Source organism: Barbatula barbatula (assembly GCF_947034865.1).
Source record: "Barbatula barbatula genome assembly, chromosome: 20".
Lineage (NCBI taxonomy): Eukaryota > Metazoa > Chordata > Actinopteri > Cypriniformes > Nemacheilidae > Barbatula > Barbatula barbatula.
In genome coordinates, this window is record NC_136783.1 from 15,881,767 (window position 1) to 15,902,411 (window position 20,645).

At 39.6% G+C, this 20,645-nt stretch overlaps 1 protein-coding gene across 1 annotated transcript in view; it reads right to left on the reverse strand.

Moving 5' to 3' along the window:
• Nucleotides 1-20,645, reverse strand: part of arhgef10la (Rho guanine nucleotide exchange factor (GEF) 10-like a) — a 100,157-nt gene that overhangs the window by 45,965 nt on the left and 33,547 nt on the right. The window contains exons 12-17 of the mRNA XM_079482983.1: nucleotides 19,597-19,767; nucleotides 15,154-15,299; nucleotides 14,357-14,529; nucleotides 9,439-9,554; nucleotides 8,475-8,602; nucleotides 186-286 (exon numbers count right to left, since the gene is read on the reverse strand). Coding sequence (XP_079339109.1) covers nucleotides 186-286; nucleotides 8,475-8,602; nucleotides 9,439-9,554; nucleotides 14,357-14,529; nucleotides 15,154-15,299; nucleotides 19,597-19,767 — 835 coding nt within the window. The remainder of the gene's footprint in view (nucleotides 1-185; nucleotides 287-8,474; nucleotides 8,603-9,438; nucleotides 9,555-14,356; nucleotides 14,530-15,153; nucleotides 15,300-19,596; nucleotides 19,768-20,645) is intronic.

Consider the following 20,645-nt stretch of genomic DNA (forward strand, 5'->3'; position numbering starts at 1 on the left):
TTTTAATAGAAATTTTGCTTGAAATAAGCACAAAAAAATAAAGAACATCGACATCGCAAACTTAAATAAACGGCACCATATCCAGGATATTTTTTTATTTGTTATCCCATAATGTATCCATATAAAAGCTGCAAAATTATGAGAATTGGGTAGACCTTCAGCCCCAAAAGTTGATCAAGACTCACTCAGCGCTATCTTGGCTAGATGTAGCCGGTTAACCCAGGAGATCTTGCTGAGGGGGCTTGGAGTGTTGAAGACCACCGTAAAGCTCACAGGACGGCCAGACCTATGAAAAAAACATTCAAGAGATAGTGAGACAGAGGTACATTCATCTAACCAACCATGGTTGTCATAAGACAATCCGCTCACATTTCCGGTGCTGATGCACAAACAGGGCACAAGATGGTGGTCCCTAATTATCAGTATTAATAATACAACTTTTACTGCAGTGCACCAAGAAGCCCTGGGAAGAGCATCTGTCACTCCCCTCTTACAGAGCTCCTTCTCAAGCTGAGCCTGGATTCATGAGAATCTCATTGCTTCGTGTATTTTATTTAGCTATGAAGATTCCTGTAACCACACACAACAATAACTCATTTATTCTGTAATCTTATCAAGGAGACAGTAAAAGAGAGGAGGTCAAGGAGAATGAATTAGGATAGCATTTGTGGATGTGGTGGAGGTGAGGAGCTGGCCATGAGGCCAGGAGCTGAGCAGAGCTTGCGGGCCGATCTGCATTCAGAGCCAAGGTGTTTAGCCAGCTTAATAGACCAGAACTTCTCAGCTATGCCTTATACAAGAGGGGATTGAGCGAGCATGGCTGAGCACCGTGTGGTTCTGGATGGGAGAAGGGATTTTAATACGAGTTATTAAAGGACACCGGCCACAAGAAACTCACTTGAATTTCACTTTGAAAAGTGACACTTTTAAATTTACAATGCGAAACTATTTCATTGGATGATTATAGAGGTCAATAGATAGGATTTCCAACATCATAAAAGGAGAAATCTTTAACAAATCTAGTTTAAAACCAAATGTAGCAAGAAGTGTAATCTTTGCGTTTATAATGGATAAATGCATTTTTATCATAAAAATTACCCCATGACCTGGTGAAAGTCTAAAGGGGTCCTTATTGATTTGTTGTTTCCTGTCACATGACAGCTTCACTACATACATTGTATATGACATTGTGCAAAACGATCGTGATTAATTTATTTTAAAATAAATTTGTTTTTGTATAATATGTGTGTGAGGCGTGTCTATTTATACAGTATATCAATTAACAAACAAACATGTACTGTATATAATCAAGACATTTTTGTAATACTGTATATTTTTACATATATGACATTATACACACAATAATATTTTTATATATAAACACAATAAAACATGATAACATAAAAAAACGTGATTTTTGAAAAATAAAAACAACAGAATTCTCTTTTTGAAAATAATAAAAACTCTCCATATATTTACATAAATATTTGTATGTCTATAATACACTGTATACACACCGCAAACATAAACATTTATTTAGGAATCAATGGATCTGACAGCACTTATATGAATGAATAAACAAAGACCTGAACAACTTTCCTTTACATTCTCCAAAAATTCTTCACTTAAAAAATCTTCACTTACAAGAAAACAGACCAGCAAGTCATTATAATAGACGTCTATCTTCCCGAACAGCTTCCAGGCCTTCACCGTGTCACGCGCAACACTTGTAATAATATTCTGACTTTATTTCTTACACTAAAGAGGGTCTCTCGGCACAGGCTCAGGGACACGGAAGGCAATTCACATTCAAACATCATTAGAAGGTAATTGACTGGAGAATACAACGACGTCTGACTTGGCTACTGTCATACAGGCAGCCTCCACATGCTCTGCATTAATTCCCAGCCCAGGGGAGAGAGATGCGGAGTGAGAAAGTGTGAAGTGCAAAGAGACACAGAGACGGAAGGATGAACTGAAACCATCGAATACACAGAGATAAAGAAAGCGAATTCCAAGTGAAATTTCAGGTGATGTCTGGCTCCTTCCCGGAATGGAAAGCGCAACCAACAACTCGTACGTTTCTCTCTCTCAGCCCAAAGGCTTCACACACACAAAGATTTAAAAAGTAAAAAGCTGCAAAATAAGGGGATGGCAGGTTGTTGGAGGCAGAGTAAGTACACTCCATGCTTAATTTGATTCATGGGATAAAGCCGGGCACCCACGAAACACGATAAACAGAGCGGCCCTGGGTTCCACCCGCTGGCTGATTGAAAAGCTGGGGTGTGCAAGCCGGTGTGTGCATGTGCAGGCTGAATGAAGAAACAGTATAGGTGGTGAACTCCCAGGCAGAGAGGGCAGAATAGAGAGCAAGAAACGGGCTGATTTATGGCTGCAGGTCAGTGCTGTGGCATGTGTGTGACACTAATGCAGAATGACAGGACAGATGGCCTAGTGGATGTAGCATAAAATACTCCACGGTTCTCCGTGCTGATTGGAGGAGACTCTAAATCAAGGTCTCCAGGAAGTAGATTCGGAGCATTTATACTTATAATGGGGGGCATTAGACCGAGATCGATTCACCTGTCCTGGAAATCTATTTTTATTAATTATTTTATTCAAATGTATACGGATTTAAAACAACTTAAGGGTGAGTAAATGATTGCTAGATTTGTATTTCTGGGTAAATTGCACCTTTAACTACATTACAAAAAAACTTGTATTTTTGTTCTTCCAAAACCTCGGATGTCCAAATTCTCTGTTTTATTAAGCTTTATTTAAAATACAGAAAAAACACAGAGTCAAAAAATAGAAGTATTTATTAAGAGCCAAAATGCTGATGGTGACCATCAGCATGTAATACAATGTGACGAAAAACACCATGACTACTGGCTCACAAAAATGTTCAGTAGTTGGTAGCATCAGTACTCTTAGAAGTTGACAACTCCGCAACACTGTACGTGACAAAAACAAATGTTTAAATGGGGTGTATCTAAAAAAACATGTCGTAAACCGATAGAGAAACAACATTCTACTGTTGAAACCGGTCTATTTCACCATCTGTGTGTGTACAATATAAATTTTTCATTCTCAATCAGACTGTCATGTTTTTGTCAATGTATACCAGACACAAAGGCGCACGCAGGCATTTGTAGCATCTGAATGGGTGATGTTAATTATCCAGCTTCCTGAATCTACGCATTTTGATATTCCGCGTATGTCACTGTCCCATTTGCTGCATGCTGAGAGGTGTTGTCTGATGCTAGAAAAGGCTTCTAGACTAACAGCAGGTGAAAAACGGAAAATAGGGGAGGCATGCTGAGGACTGTCTCTCTTTCTCTGCCTCCACAGGCGTGTGTTTGTTAAAGAGAAGTGTGGATAGAGAGAAAAAGAGGATATGCGAGTCTGTAACTAAAAAAGAAAGTGGGAGAAATATGGCATCAAACTAACTTCTGTTTGTTCAAAAGCTTTATCTTCTTTTTCCTGAACCTTTTTACGGGATGCATAGAAGAAAATAAATCTGGAAATGATGGGGAGTAAGGGGGGGAAATAAAAGGAAAAAGGGAAGATTATGAGAGATTTAAGGGTTTGTGTAACTACTATAACAAGAGAAACTGGGAGAAATGTATTCTAGACTGCAAAAAATTACTTTCTTACTTGTTTTCCAGTAAAATTGTCTACACATTCTAGAATCAAGATTCATTTTCTTGATGAGCAAAATGACCAAATAAGTCTTGTTTTTAGTAAAAATATGAAATTTCAGTACATTTGTGCTAAAAAAAGCAAAACAAATTTTTGTCACTCAATTCAAGAAAAGTTATCTTTCTCTAATTCTCTCTTGTTTTAAGCAAAGAGTTTTTACTAAAAACAAGACTTAATTTCTTAGGTCAGTTTGCTCATCAAGAAAATGCTTCTTGATTCAAGAAGATTTTTCTGGAAAACAAGAAGTAAGAAAGTAATTTTTTGCAGTGTATGCCTAATTTTTTCTTGACCAACAGGTTTTGCCTTGGGAAGAACTGGGACACAAAATCTGTAAATGATAGGGAGAGAGGAGGAAACAACATTTTGAAAATGATGAGTAAAAGGGAAAAAAAGATTAGGAAATAATGCAGAGAAAGAGGGGGAAACAATCTGGAAATAGAAAGGAGGAAAAACATCAGGGATCAATCAGGACAAAACAAGAAAATGAGAACAAATAATGGAAATAACGCGGTGGAATAGGAAAAGAAAAAAACTGCTTCAACACCATGTATCTGACAGATATTCTATTCCATTCTATTCTTGCAGCTATGACTGTGGAAACTACTTTGATTCTCATCTCTACACGTTCTTACTGACCCTAAAGTCCACATGACACTTTCGTGCCCTCTTGCAGGGCTGCTTCATTTAGTTGCCCAGTCTTGGATCTGACTTATACCATCCCACCCTCATGATACCCAAGCCCCCCACCAGATGTCCTCTCAACACATTCGACCACAATCTGGCATCATTGATGACCTAAACACTGCAAGACATCATTGCAGGCTTAAGGGGCCTTTGGAAAATTACGGGTGCATGACGTGTGTTTACGAGACAGGGCAGGGGTTCTGAGCGAGCAGATTGTTCCTGCGGGTTCGGCAGAACGTGAGCCAGCTGAGCAGGTCTGAAGAGCAGGGATTGACAGATATTGGGAGGACTGCACCACTTCGGACCGGCTGGGCTGTCACATTAAGTTGAGAAAGCATCAAGGAGATTAAACGTTCTGCTGAGTCTTTTCCCACGAGCTGAGGAAGAAAAATCACACCCTTGTAGCGCCTCTAAGCTAGCATTATTACAAATTTTACATTTGCCTTAGTTTTAACACAAATGTTAAAGCTATGACAAGGGAGTTTATGTGTAAAGTCTGCCTTAAAGGGATGGTTCAGCAAGATTTGAAAATTCTGTCATTATATAATCACCCTCTTTTCATTTCAAACATGTATAACTTTCTGTCTTCTTCAGAAAACAAGATTGTTGGTTTTGGTACCCATTGGTTTTGTGTCTATACAATAGAGGTGAATGTTGTTCAGTTACCAATAGTCTTCAAAATATCTTCTTTTGTGTTCTGCAGAAGAAAGTCATGTACATGTATGTTTAACACGCCAAGAGGGTGAGTTAATAATGAGTGAATTATTTTTGTGTAAACTATCCCTTCAATAGAACTCCTAAACAATCCCCCAAAATAGCAAAATAAAAATAACTCCTGCTATTTACGCTCTCATGTTGGCCAAAAAGTAATACGGTTTTTAAAGACATGGAGGCAAATATAGTACATGATGAATTTTTTGGGTGTACTATCCCTTTAAAGTTCATCCTCCCTGCTTCTTTTCTCCTATTGCAGCCTCCACTAATCCGTCTTCATTTCCTCTTCCACGGCCGTTTCTGAGTGAAGTTTCCGCTCTCACACTGCATCATTAAGATAAGCACATTCAGGTGCACTGCACTGTGAAAAATGCACCGCCTCCTCCCCGACACATTTACATTCACTGACTCTTAATGTGACATAATAAGAGAACATTAAAGGCCCTGTCTAGGCATCAAAGAGAAATGACACAAGTGCTCCGGATGGGAAACATCAGCTCCAAGTTAAATGAATTGAATAAGCCCAATGCCAAGTTATATTGTGGTACTTCCCAGACTGAAAGGCCATGTAACCGTACCGCCAGCTATTAGGCTTGTAATTTGCTGCTCAGTTTGGTTAAAGGTGACGAGGGGCCGGCTTTAAAGGGGCGTCGCAAATAAAGCTCGGTAATGCGCTTTCATTAGGGGAAATTAGCATGACGCCGGGCTGCTCCATCATCTTAACATTGTTGAAGATGAACATTAACTTGTTTGTCAAAAGCCATTACGTTTTAGTTTCGCTCTTAAAAACCTGTTTAATACAATGTATGTAAGACCGTCTGCAGTGTTGTAACATACACTAGACAAAATCATAATAACTGTAGTGTACGCTGTTTTAAAAACAACAATCTGCGACATCACGTGAACACCCCTGAACAAGCCAAAACACGCTCTCTTGAGTGGCAAAACACCCAGCAAAATGGCAGCTTACAATATCAGGAAACGCAATTGAGCTATCGGTAAGCCCCGCCCCCTTAGCTACTTATGCTAAATCGGACAATCGACCGGAGTTCCTAATGTCTTTCGATGGCAGCTGTCAGTGTAAAAAAAGTTACAAAAAAGTAAAACATTTACAAATGGTACATTTTGGACACACTTTGTCGTTGGGGAGAATTCAAGTGGGACTTATATATGCCCTTGAGTATGGGTGTGCCATATCACACCATCCAAAATAACATTTTTACAAAATAAAGTGTCATATTGTAAATCTTCTTATATCAATGATATAGCGACATGACATAAGACGCATTTACATTCCCTAGCATGTAAATGGTTTGGTTACAAGAGGACAGACCTCCAGCAAAGCACAATATTCTGCAAAATATGTAAGAAAACTGTTACAGGTAACAGTTGGTGATGTGCGGCCCAGAAGTAAACAGATGATGATGATGGTTGGTGTTTTCCCTTTATTTCAAAGTGAAAGTTCAAAGATATATATGAATACCACAGAGTGAATTGTGTTTAGTGTTTTAGTTTATGTCAAATTATGCTCTGTTATTCTGTCTCCTCATGAGGACAAACACCTGTTCAGCTGTAAAAGAAGCATTTAAACTATACTTCAGTGATAAAGAAGCCCATTTTAATGTTTAAGCTTATCCTGCTATTTGAATTAGTTGAAAATACTAATTCTGTCATTATGTTTGCTACAACATGTTAGGCTATCATTTATAGAATGCTGAACCGTTACATAGTTACATTTTAATAACCTTAATATACCTGGAGCGTGCACCTAGCACTAGAAAATACAACAATCGAATTGGCAGACACTTAAAATAAAATGTTGCCTGCCAGCTGCAATCGCCAAGAAAACATTGTTCCATATCTTTTTCCATTCCATCATAAATATCATTACCGCAAATATTCTCAAAATACAGTGATATAATTTTAAAGCTATATCACCCCACTCCTAGCATGGACCAAACGATTTTAAAACAAATATGTTGTATACAAATTTAATTTGGAGTTGAGGGTTTACAGGATTATAGCATCAACTGTTCATGTACCACAGGGTAAGATTACATTAATTTACATTGCAGAAAAATGTACAAGACCACTGCAAATTTTCATTTCAAATCATCTAGAACATTTCTAGATTAATTGTGGCCATTCCAGTCCAGTGTCTGTGTCATGATCAGGGTGGTGAGACACGGACATAGGACCGGGGTGCAGACAGCAGGTAATGGGTTAATATAAAACATTTAATAATAAATAACAAAACGAAAACTCACGAGGGGGTAACATAACAAAACAAGGATGGATACAATAACATGACAAGACAGGACTAAGACGAACTACACTTAAACAAGACTAAAAATAAACTCATTACAAGAACTACAAAACTACACTAGATTAGACTAGACTAACAAGACAAAGGAACTCACCACACAATCACAATGAACCAGCACAAAACAGAAGACATAAGGGCATTAAATAAAGGATCAAATTAAGAGGGGGAACAGGTGTTGGGCATGAGATCAATATCGAGGAGACGAGAGGAGAGGCCGGGAATAGAGACGAGACCGGCCAGAGTGTATGGAAAGCCATAAGGGCCATAAATGCCTCTCCACACAAAACATGAGGTTCTGTCATGATCCTGCCACTAAACCAAGAGAAACATGACATGATGCAGCAGAATCATGACAGAAGCCCCTCCTAAAGAAGGGACGGTAACAGACGGTGACCAAACAAAAACAGGGCAACATGATAAATTCAAAACAGAACACACGGTGGGATCATGATTTCAGTGCTAGCAGGCTAAAGTAAAATAATTGATTGCGCCTTTAAGCAAGGTCTCTATACACATAGTTATGTATATTTTATTTGCATTTCTGTCAATAGATCCTGCAAAAAACTATTCTCTGGACCTTTAAAACACAGTTTTTTAAAGTGTTGTTTTAAAATGTATACATAATCCTACAGGAGTTGGGACAACCTTCCATGCAGTACAGTAGTAAAAAGTATTCCACTTGAGACAGTACTGCCATTCATACATTCATTCACATTCATACACAATTCATACACAAAATGAATCATTAGATCGCATTTCATCTCTTAGGTCATTTGTAGCATGTTTTGCTGCCTAAATTCATAAAGACAGAATAATGTAATCAATCAAAAAAAGAACGTACTCTGTCACTGTGATTAGAAAAAGCTGTCACACATAATACATTTTTGAAACAATCAGCTTTTTATGACTGCCAAAATCAATGAGGTCTGTAAAAATTCTCCCTTCTTTCCTGCACATTTATATAAAAAAGAAAAATCAACTGTGTGAAACATGCAAATCTCACGCATCCCAAGCATTAGTTCAGAAGCTTTTTGCTCTGTTAACTTACTTGTCTGGTCTGCCAGGGACTTGCAATCGTAAACGGCATTTGTTGGCACTCTGGATCTGGTCCTCTTTGATGCAGATAAGCCTCTGTAGTGCCAAACACCAGTCCTGCGCAACTGTGGTGTTCAGATTCTACAAACACAGCCAAATGCCAGCCATATTCATTAAATGTTATTTCATGTTATTTCACGTTATTATTGTTTGTGATTTTGGCCACCAAGTGATGAAATTATAAGGGTTTACGACTTTCAAAAAATTATTATCATTCACAACTCCCAAAAGCAAACATCTTATTACATCTTGAAAAATCAATGAGGTCTGAAAATAATTCTCCCTCCACCTATGTGCTTCACATCATTTTCAGTGGATCATGGGATAGAACTAAGCATTTGAAGTAAGGCCAGTCTCACGGTTGTGATCAGGATACAGGGCAAGAAAAGCTCTGATGTTGCTCTGGAGGCACGGGAACCAACCTAGCTGTTTTTCACTGGTTTAGTGGCTGTGGAGGCATCATGGGAGCTGTCCTGATTCGAGCGAAGCCCAGACATGCCTTTCACAATCATCTCCCATCTGAATTCTGATCAAATTGTGAAGGTTTCGCTGTGTTGTCATCCGACTATCAAGCGCCTGCCGTGATAATCAATTGATGATCTACTTCTTTGGTTGCTGAGCTTTGATCACAATTTAATATCGCTGAAAATGCTTATACCCAAAAGGCTTCCCTACACAGATGGCACCAGCATATGCGACTAATATCGCTTTTGTTATGTTGCTTAATATATTCTACCTTGATCTTTCCCACGACTTTGTTCTTTTTACATAATATTTTGCACAGTCGAGTTTTTTGCGCCAAATTAGAATGCTGCTCATTTTTCAGCTCATTTATTCGAGGGCACAGCTGATATTATTTGCACAGCTGGTGTGTGTGTGCGTGGGTGTTTGTACGCGTGTTGGTGAACTGTGTTTACCTGATACGTTCCCTGTAAAGTCCCCACCAACAGGGTGACCTGTTCCACCACCGACAGGTCGTGTTGAAGCTCCTGGAGCTCCTGATACAGACGGGGTGGACCCAAAATGATGCTTGCTGTCAATAAAAAAACAGCTTTACTTATCAAACACAGTACTGGGATTTAACATGACGCATTATCCGTGAACTGCAATGCATAAGGCACCCTCACTTAAGGGTGGGTCTTGATAGCTGAGACTGTATTTCTGAGGATATGGGTTTCCTGTAAGGTGCCGAATCATTCGTATTTCTAATCGAGTCAGGAAGGCTCGGTTACACAGCAGGATATACTCCGCTATAAAATAACCGCTTCAGCATTACCGATACCCTGCACACTCCTGCGTTTCAAATGATCGATTCGCGACCCGTATAGTGCTCTGTAATGACATAGAAAGTGCATTTAAGAATGATACCCGACCTCGGTAATCCTTAAAGACGAACCCACCATGGTCTGTTAGCTCTATTGTCCCTTGAAAGCTTTTCCTAATGTAAATGTATCCAAACAAAATCAAGGGTCTTAACTTTTAAATACTTTGGGCATATGACAAAACTTTCATTTGTCAATACTCTCCAGTAGCGCCACTAACAAAGCAAATCAATAGAGAGGATAAATCGATAACACATTGTTTGTGAAGGCACAGAGGCTCTCGCTATAGGGAAAAGGAGCAGAGTCAAAAAATTAAGCCATGTGGAAATATGAAGCACTTTGAGAGTGACGGAACGTACACAGGTGTCTCATTAGACGCACAAAATGTGCCTTCGATTTGAATCCCAATTCCACTTTTTTTGTTGTCTCAGGTCTCCGGCTGCAGAATCGATTGTCGGGGTGAATCGGCTCTATGTGGCCAACGGAAAGCTCAGGAATGAAGAGTATAATTAAATCCTGGAGCAGGATACACCAGCCGCAGGACAGCCTGGCCTTTCAGCACCTCGACATAATCAGGTGAGCTGTGTGTGGAACGGAGAGGTGCACAACCCCAGCCCAGACTAATCCTTCACATGCTGCTGGAGTCTGTCGAATACAGGCGAGGGACACTGTGACAGTATGGCAGAGATGGTACGCGAGTTAAACCTCAAAAAACTTTTTAAATGTAACATAACATTCTGCGAATGAGTTTACCTAATACCAGCATTAAAGACAGCATTAAATATGTCATGAAATCAAAAGTGAAAATCTTATTTTTTATGGATTATTGTAGTGTTTCTTGCGCCCTTATAATCTAATCAAAAATAAGAAATGCACTGTCCAATTATTATTATAAAAGGCAGCCAATCAGATTTCAGTATCACTTTAGTGCATTGTTTCTAACCAGGAGGTTTTCCAACATCGTGCCGAATCGTTCTCGTTGCTTAATCTTTCCACTCTGTGGCGATCCATGCCAGCCTGTACGTAAATGGTTTAATGTTCCACCGCAGGCCTGATAACGTAAATTATACACAAGAGACGGAGCTATAACGCATCTGCACGCATTCATTAGCACGAGTCAGACAACCGTGCTGAAAATTACGAGCTGAGAACAGTTTGTAATCGTGCCGTGTCGAACCAAGCTCACATGTTAACATACCTATAACCGTTTCAGACTGTGCTTAGAAGGGCCTTTGATGGTGGAAAAGCGCTCAAAGTTCCAAAAAAAGAATAGGTTAAAAAGGTTGAGATACACTTCAGTGCCTCTTCAAACGCATTTGTGGTTTACAATTACAATGAATTCAAGTATACATAAGGTTAAAAGCTACAGGTTAAGAGAGCTTTCAATTTTTTTTTGCAAAAAGTAAAAAATCTCTGCAATGCGAACGTTTACAAAACAACTCTGTTTTCTCTGTCCGTCTGCCATTCTGCGCGGACATAACATTCGTCTCAGTTTCTCACTCTCTACACCTGTCTGTATCGGTCTTCCTGTCTCACATTGTCTATCTTGTTTTCAAGTCGCCTCCCTTCAACAACTCAACATCTCTCTCTCTCCCTCCCTCTAACCTTTAGAAATTTAATAGGATCCTCAACACGCACTGCCACAGAGACATCTGTCACTGGCACAGCTTGATCAATAGCAGACACATTTGAATAAAAATGGCACAGTGAGCCACAGCAGCACACGCTGACAGACTCCGCCCGCTCTCCAGGTTGCTGTGGTGAGGCCTCGGGCAGGCCTACAGGTCCATGGGCTCGTGGCCCGCCTTGGCCACAGGTGAATGTGCTGACTTGAAATCCAGACTAATCCGTGCCGGGTTTTCACACTGCGACACGGTAATCTAACATTTTCAGTTGGCTCTCTCGTGCACGTCGTCGTCAGCGTGCAAACACACGCTGGGTGACCGCCAGCAGAGGCCTATGCAGGCACGATACAGGCATCCAAAGTCAACAAAGCCCTTGCCAGAGGGACAGCTAAACGTTGGATTCTTCATTCAAATTTTTGTTCTTCTGAACCGACTTCAAAGTCAAAGTGCTTTACATGTCAAATTTTAGGCAGCGATCCGTCTGGCATGTTGTTTTTTTAGTGATTGTGTGAATAAAAAATAGATTAAAAAACAATGGACACAGGGACCCAAAGACAAAAACAACTCATTTAAAATCAGCCTTTGTTTAGAACGCCCATGAATTTTGTATATACTACCTTCAAATTAGGGAGATTATACAATTATTGTGGCCAAAAGAATTCATGATAATATTAATAATAATATGCAGATATATAGAAAGTTTCAAATTCAAATAAATGCATATTTTAATTAATCTTTAATAACATTGTGGCTCATGATAAATTTGAAAAAAGCACCACACACACCACGCTATAATTCTGCGAAATTTCAGCACAAAAAAAAAGTTAAATGTAATTTTACTACCAGTGATTCTTTTAAAATACAAACAACTGTGTGTCGTCTGTAACAATACCCAGTGAGACCACAGTGAGATGACAACATCACCAGCCCAGTGGAGGGCATGACAGAAAAAGGGAACTTTACATCTTTATACTGCTTTATAGCGGCAGCAGCAGAGGGCCTGGGAGGCTGGCCTATTCCATCAATAAATTAGGGCACAGAGGCCTGCAGGAGATGAAAAATGAGTCCATTTTGATGTAAGCTGGGGGAGCATAGGATATTATTTGGGAGAGAAACCCCATGGAATGACATCACAAGGGAGGAGAGATGTGACGCCGGGCCAGCCAAAGCAATGTCGGGATAGCGCTATAAATAACCAGAGACAGGAGAATTCAGAATAGGCATTCAGAGACAGCGGAGCAGACTACAGCAAAGGTGTCTGGAAAATGGTGATTAAAGTGGCGGCTTGGTGTTACATAACCAGAAGTGTGTGCTAAAAGCGCAAACAGGTCATTGAATAGAGTGAGGGAAAGAGAAGACAAGTGAGGGCAAGAAAAACATGGAGAGAGGAAGCAGAACTGTGCTGATGGGGTAACCATCAGATGAAGAGACAGTCAAAAAGCTATAGATGACTACCTATGGGACGTCATGCGGAAAACAACCTTTGGAGCTGTGCTGTAGGGTCATGTTAACCTGAATTGCTTATAAAAGAGGAACATGTAGATACTTCATTCCAAAGATTCTTTCCATCAGAATGTTTATGACTTTCTTCCGCAGAATTTAAAAGAAGATATTTTAAAGAATATTGGTTATTGAACAAAGGTACTTCTACACAAAACCAGTGCAAGTCAATGGGTAACGCCGTTGTTTGGTTAACAACATTCTTCAAAATATCTTCTTTTGTGTACCGCAGAAGAAAGAAAGTCATACAGGTCTGAAATGACAAGGTGAGTAAATAATGAAATAATTTCAGGGAATTGCATATAAAAGCAACAGATGCTTGTTTAATAATTTCTTAATAATCTTTTTTCTAGTGTTATTAAATAATATTTGTGTTTGATCTGTTATTCTATTGAAAAGGGTAAGATGAAAGAAGCTTATTTTAGATGCAAATGCACTGATGTTTCAGTTCTTTAATAATTGAGAATAGACTTGTTAACACTGAAAATCAACATAATTGCTTCCATTTTTTATAATTAAACCAACATTAAAAAATGTTTTGATTAAAAGTTTTAAATGTTCTTCATAAGTATTTAATTTTGGTTGGCCTATCAACATGGTTTATATGTAATGCTAATATGTAAAGATTTCAAATGAGCTAAAATGTCCAACAACATCAGCGTTCTCACAACAAACAGCAGCTCCTGGCCCAGAAAAATGATTCTAAAGTAAGTTCAGAATGACCGTCACACAGTATTACAAGCAGGCAACCTATATTACATTTTTAGTGCATCAGTCCCAATGAGAGACAAAAAGCAGCAGCGATTTAAGAGACTTTCTGAAAACTCGCCTGTGAGCTGTCGGCTAGACGCCAACATTAAACATCTTCTGTCATCTAATTTCCAGCCTCCCCTGTGTGCACAATATAACATAGATGTTCTAGAGACAACACCATTAATATTTCAGCTGGTAAGCAAAAGCCTTAAGCAGCAAAAACCTTCACATCCTGATAGCACTTTGTACCTCTGGCGCTCTGTCAGCAAATGTATCTTAGTTCCACACAATAGTTCTTTTCCTCCTCTCTGTTCTCAAACTCAAAAATAATAATGGTATGTAAAAAGGTTCAAGCCTGATTCTGATCGCCTGTTCCGAATGGGATTGAAGGGGAAATAACCTGCTTGTCTAATGACAGCACACTGAATATGTTTGTGGTCTAGCAGACAGTGAAATAAGATTGCTCAGAGCATGCCTTTGTTGATCCTCTCTAACTCTACCGAGACAATCCCATCTGTGAAGGCCGTGAAAAGGTGCACTGCTCATGAGAAAAGGATCAAGAATGATTAAGACTTCCGTGTTATCTGATTGTTTGGAAATGTCTAATTTCAAAGGAAATAATAAGTTGCTGTTACCTGATTCCGAAGAGACGCTGGGAAGCTTGACGCCTCTAAGTTGATAAAGAGCATCCTTGTTTTGGGAGCCTTCTTGGCCAACCTCGACAACCTGAACCTGCTGCAACGGGGCACTCCATTTCATGGTGTACTTGGGCCCCACCGGTACCAGACTGCTGATATCAGGAGGACCCCTGGTGGTGGCAGAAGGACAAACATGACCACACTCCCCCACAAGTGTCATCTCGCATTATATTCTAAGATCCACTTGACAGAAAAGAATGATTTTTCAAAGTCATAAAAGAAAAACGGATCCTACTTAGGGTACACTGTGGAGATCTGGAGCCTCAATTGTTAGGAGGGTGTAGCGTTTCTATAAATGTATTCTTGTAATACGAGATAAAGGGCGCGCCGGTACGCTTTAGAGAAAAAGCAGCATACTGTGGTTCAATAAAATGACTAGTCTGCTTTGAGACTGGGCACCGGCGCAAGCTTTTTAGCTTCGCTGTTTACCTTTTGAACTGTTGAGATGTGATCAATGGTGCTGACATAGGTAATCTATAACAATGCACCACAGGAGTGTTTTTTGGTGACAATTCCTTTTTCAGCAGCTAAAAATGTATTTCCAAATAATGAAAGCCCGTTTAACACATGCCCTGCATGTTTCCTGCACCATATCGGTGTAACATCACTGTAATATATTTCTGTATTACTTTAGCTCTAGTCTGTATTTAGACTATCTGAGGTGCGGTAAACTGTAGGAGGAACAGAGGGATGCAAAGAAAGACGGTCAACCTTGTCCCGGACATGTAGCCTACTTGACATTGATGTTGGCGCAGATGAGCATGTCACCGAAGAGAAAGACTTTCCTCTCCTTCGACTTGAGGACCTGTCCGCGTTCGCCGTACACAGTCTCAATCAGGGTCTCGCACAGGATCAAAGAGCTCTGCTCCGAGTTCAGCAGCTGAGGAAACCACAGTGCACAAGTTTATTACAAAATGAAGCCTACCAATTAAATGGCTATACACTTTCTTAGAGTCTATTGTGTTGCAAATAGGACACTTAAAGGTCCAGTGTATGAAATTTAGGGGCAACTCTCTCTTGGACTACAAACACCAGTGCTGTTGTTAAAAAGGCACAGCAACGTCTGCACTTCCTACAAGTGCTAAAGAAAAACCATCTGTGTCCACAGCTTCTGGAAACCTTCTACTGCTCATCAATAGAGAGTGTTTTAACATACTGCCTCACAGTGTAGTACGGGGTCTGCTCGGAAGCTGACAAAAAAAGCTTTACAGAGGCTCATAAACACAGGAGAGAGATCATCTGCTGGCATCTCCCCATATTGCAGAACATTGCAAACACCCGCTACCTGTCCAGAGCAAAAACATTAAGGATTTTCCGTAGCCCGGCCATCACCTGTTCGATCTTCTGCCCTTGGGGAGGCAATACAGGGTAGCTAAAGCATGCATGAGGCTCCAACATAGTTTCTATCCATTGGCCATTCAGACACTAAGCAAATGAAAATCCTGCACTATTTTTCATATGCATTATATAATAAGTTGTCACTGTGGACTGGAAACCTTTCCTTATTTACCTGTTGCACTATTATCTAAATATTCTGTGAATTATATGTCGTCACTAAGGATTGTGCAATAACTGACTTGGAACTTCTAACCTGCCTTCTTATACAAAAGCTATGCTGCACTACACTATTCATTGTATTAATTTACAACATTTACATTTAGTCATTTAGCAGACGCTTTTATCCAAAGCGACTTACAAGTGAGGTGAACAATGGAAGCAATTGGAACCACAAAAAGCATAAGTGCAACAATACAGTTCTCATATAGTCTACCACAGTATACAGAGCTAAGTTTTTTTTATTTACATTTTTCTAGAAAAAGTATTGAAGAGTCCTGACTGATCGGTCAGGTCCTTACGGAAGAGATGTGTTTTCAGCCGATTCTTAAAACTGGCTACAGAAACTGCTGATCTTGTAGCAGCGGGCAGATCATTCCACAAATGTGGAACCGATCCAGAGAAGGTACGTGAGAGAGATTTTTTTTCATTTTGGCATGGCGCCACAAGACGTTGTTCGTTTGCAGAGCGTAGGGATCTGTCAGGTACATAAGTTGGCGTTAGCGAATTAAGGTAAGGGGGTGCCAAACCAGTTGGTGGTCTTCTAGGCCAGGAGCAGAGTCTTGAATTACGATATGACTTAAATGTAATGGAATTGTGGTACTTTGGGTCAAGTGTATAAATGTAGGTATATTTATTTATATAGCACTGCTGAGTTCCCTGGGATTTTGTTGTATTTCGATGCAATGACAAATAAATGCTTATTATTATCTAGTGGTTAGGTTGTGAATTGCAACCAACGGCTCACTCCCCCCTCCCTTTCAAAGCACTACGGTAGCTGACACAGAACTAAGATATCATCACTTTTTTACTTCGTTGCCGAAAGAGATAACATATTTACAAAGCACACTCTGTAGAGCAGTTTAAAGTGACCTAAAATCTGAAAGCTTTTAGGATGAAAACCATACCTCCAAATCCATACCACATATGTATATATACACTCACATGCTGTGCAGACATACAACTCACTCAAATATTCTACATTCTAAACTCTATACCTATTCTCAATGTCTATAGGACAGTTAAAAAAAACTTGTTTTGCGTTACGAGATGCTCCCATAGTTCATCCTCATTACTTTAGCAATAATACACGAGGAGCATCGCCCAAAGTCCAGCGGCTCAAACAAATATTATGTGCTGCTGTTTGATCAGTCAGGAGAGTAGTTTTATAAATAATGCATCTGCTTCTGTAGCCTCGCCGCAACAACGCATCACACGAAATGAGTCGCTGCATCCAGGGGGAATTGGCAGCGGCGCTTGGCCTTTGTTGAAATGCATGGAAAAAATTAGACCTTCAGTCAGTCACGACGCTTTCTCCAGACTTATTGTTTTTATAGTAGGCCTACCAGCGCCCCCCGGAGGACAAAAAGCCAAAGTGAGAGTGGGATGGGTACGCTTTCAGTGTCTGGAGGGTGTGAGTGGAATGGTTTGTAAGTTTGGAGGGATGTTAGACAGAGAGAGAGAACGAGAGGTACAGAGAGACAGAGGTGTATGTGATGTGAGTGTTGAAGAGAGACCGGTAGATACCGCAGTCTTAGACTGAGACTATATAATACGGTGCACAGGCTATCTATATAACTAGGATAGTCTGAGATGGGGGATGAATATTTCATTTTATGTTTATGGCGTAATGGAACTGACTCGTCCACATTGGAATTCAGCTCTCTCGCTGCACCAAACGAAACACTGTGCATGGCCTGAGAGCTCACTTGAATCCCTGAAACAGAAACAGCGGTTTTGTTAGAGCTCTAGCTGGTAGTGCACAAGAGCACAGGGGCACTGAATCCGGCCGAACGCCGATTCAATTCTATCTCTCCCTCTTTACTGTCATTCATTTTTTCATGTTTTAGTAAAATAATCAAACTTTGAAATAAAACATTGGAAGAGAGAACTATAATATTAAAAACATGGCTAGTTTGAAACTTACCATTTTCTCAATACTGCTTAGTATGCAGTACACTGTATCAAGGTTATCAAAGTTAACTAGATCTTAAAATTTTAAAACACTTCTGATACTTCAATCAATCAAAGAACACATCTGCCTGTACATTAACTGAAAAACATAAATACCAAATAAAACTGAAATAAAAATGCAATTTATACAGCAACATGAAAATAAACTAAAAACAACATGAAAATAAATGGAAACTAAAAATGTAGAATGAAAGCTCAGTTAAAATAATACAATGGAAAACAAAACAATAGTAACTGCACTGTAACATCAACTCACTAGATTAAAAATGGAAAAAAGCTTTTGGGCAAAATGATAACTGTTTATTCATTCACACATTCATTGAAAGTGTGTACTCTGTACTGCATTATGGAATAATGCATGGCACGCTGTGTACAACATAAATTACTGAAAATACTGCCCAATTACCATTCTGTGCCAAGCAAACATACTACAGAAATGACAGAAGAATAGTATATGCAAACACCGCCCGGAAGAAAGAATCCATCACAACAGAGAGATGCAGACCGAGAGAGAGAGAGAGAGAGGGAGAGGGAGAGAGATGACTGCAGTGGATGAAGGCGCGAGACACAGCGATAGGCAGGTAAAAAGAAAAAGTTAGAGACAGTCTAGCATCTTAGACTTTCCAATTAAGTGTCTCATTATCTCCCTAAATCCTCTTCTTCAGAAATGCATTTGTTCAGATTTGCAGCAGCTGGGTTATGATATGAGCCTGCTAATGGGGGAGAAACACCCCTGTCATGTATTCAGGCAGTGCTATAAGTGTGGTAATGGCCCATCATTGCTGCTGATTATAAAATCCAAAGCAGGGAAAGCAGGGGATGGGAATGGTTATTTTCAGAGTCAGCTAATCTCCAGTTTTTTGTAGATAAATTGGTTGAACACTGTGTTGTCCGGTCACTCACAGTTGTTGCTGGTCAGATTGTACTATATGACCCCAGTGACATCATCAACTTTCTTTTATGACTGTACAATACACATCTAAGGACTTTGTAGAAACACTGAATAATTTAATGATGCAAAACGTTGTGGCCATTTTCAGTGACACGTGAAATTAAAATGGCAGCGCACAAACCTCAACAAGCCCTGGCGCTTATGATGCCAACGGATTGCCTTTAAGATGTTAAAGGCATCAGGCTGTCTAAAGTCTGTCGTAGTTGGGAAATAGAGGGAACCGGTGGACATCTCATTCTCAGAAACCTTAAAGGAAAAGTTCACTCAAAAAAGTCTTCATTTAAAGAAATTTTCACAGTTTTATACAAATCGAGTTTGAATAAGTGATGACACATTTTTGGATGAACTTTCCCTTTAAGGTAGCTTTATCAGTACAATCATAACGTGAAGGAGACACCAATATTAATCCTAACATTAACATTTTGACACATGTTATCCATTGCTGTGCTCCTATTGGTACTTTGTCAGATAGCCAATGTAAGTGGTCACACAAGCATGACTGAGACCCAAAATTACATTTCATAAAAAATGACATGTATACTAATGATGATACATGGAAGTATGAGTACATGGAAGTATGAGTTTCTAATCAATGCAATGCTTTTGTTTAGGACTCACGCTTTTGATATGACATCAAAGCAAGAGTGGCACACAATCCCAATGTGTGCATGTCTGTGCGTGTGTGTAATTTCCTCACCTTGCTGAGCGTGCGGTCACTGACACTGCGAGCGAGCTGTTGCGTCTCAGTGATCTGATCAGCCACCCTTTTCTGCTCATTCAGTTTCTCAGCGAGGGTCTCCAATTCAGTCAGAGCCAATTGCAGGGGCAGCCTGTCTACATGACCAGCGGGGGTGTTCTTCAGCATGTCCTTCAGAGAGAGTGAGCGAGAGAGATCAAATGCAGGTGTTACTGGGGTAGAAATCTCATGCATCTGGATTCAGAGTAATAATTTAGATACATCTAACAATCTCATTTTCAATCTTATATTACTGTAAAGGGTATTGTGTACATAAGTGTTGAATTACTGCATATAGCTTTACACAGATAACTTTAGCAAGCAATTTCCTCAGACTGATATCATGTTAGTAATGTTTATCTTGTGACATTCTTTTGAAATCGTATGTATTTGAACGTTAACATTTCCAGTGTATGAAATGTAGCAACATCTAGTGGTTAGGATGCGAATTGCAACCAATGGCTCACTCCACCCCTCCCTTTTTAAGCACTACGTTGGCTGACACAGGACTAAGATGTCGTCAGATTTTTGGATCTTTACCAAAGGATATAACGTATTTATGAAACGTAACCGGTAGAGCAGTTTGTCCGTTTAGGGCTACTGTAGAAACATGGTGAAGCCAGGGTACCAGCCTCTTCATGTAGATAAATAGCTCATTCTAAGGTAATAAAAACATAACGCTCAATTTTGAAGTCTTTATACACATATGAAGATAGAATTATGTATGTTATACTGCATTCCTGTCAATAGATTCTCCGAAAAATTACACAATGGATTTTCAAGCAATGGTAAAAATGTCACTTTGTTTTTGCTCTTTTTCAATTACTTAAAATATGTGCAACATTTGTGGTAAAAGGTTGATTTTTTATTTCATTGTGTGTTGTTCTAATGTTTATGATTATTACCAAAACTGCCACCTTATTTCATTTCCTGTCTCTGCTCATTGTGGGTATGGACGCTCTGGCAGTATACAATCCAATAAAGTTCTTAGAAATTAAAAAAGAGAAACG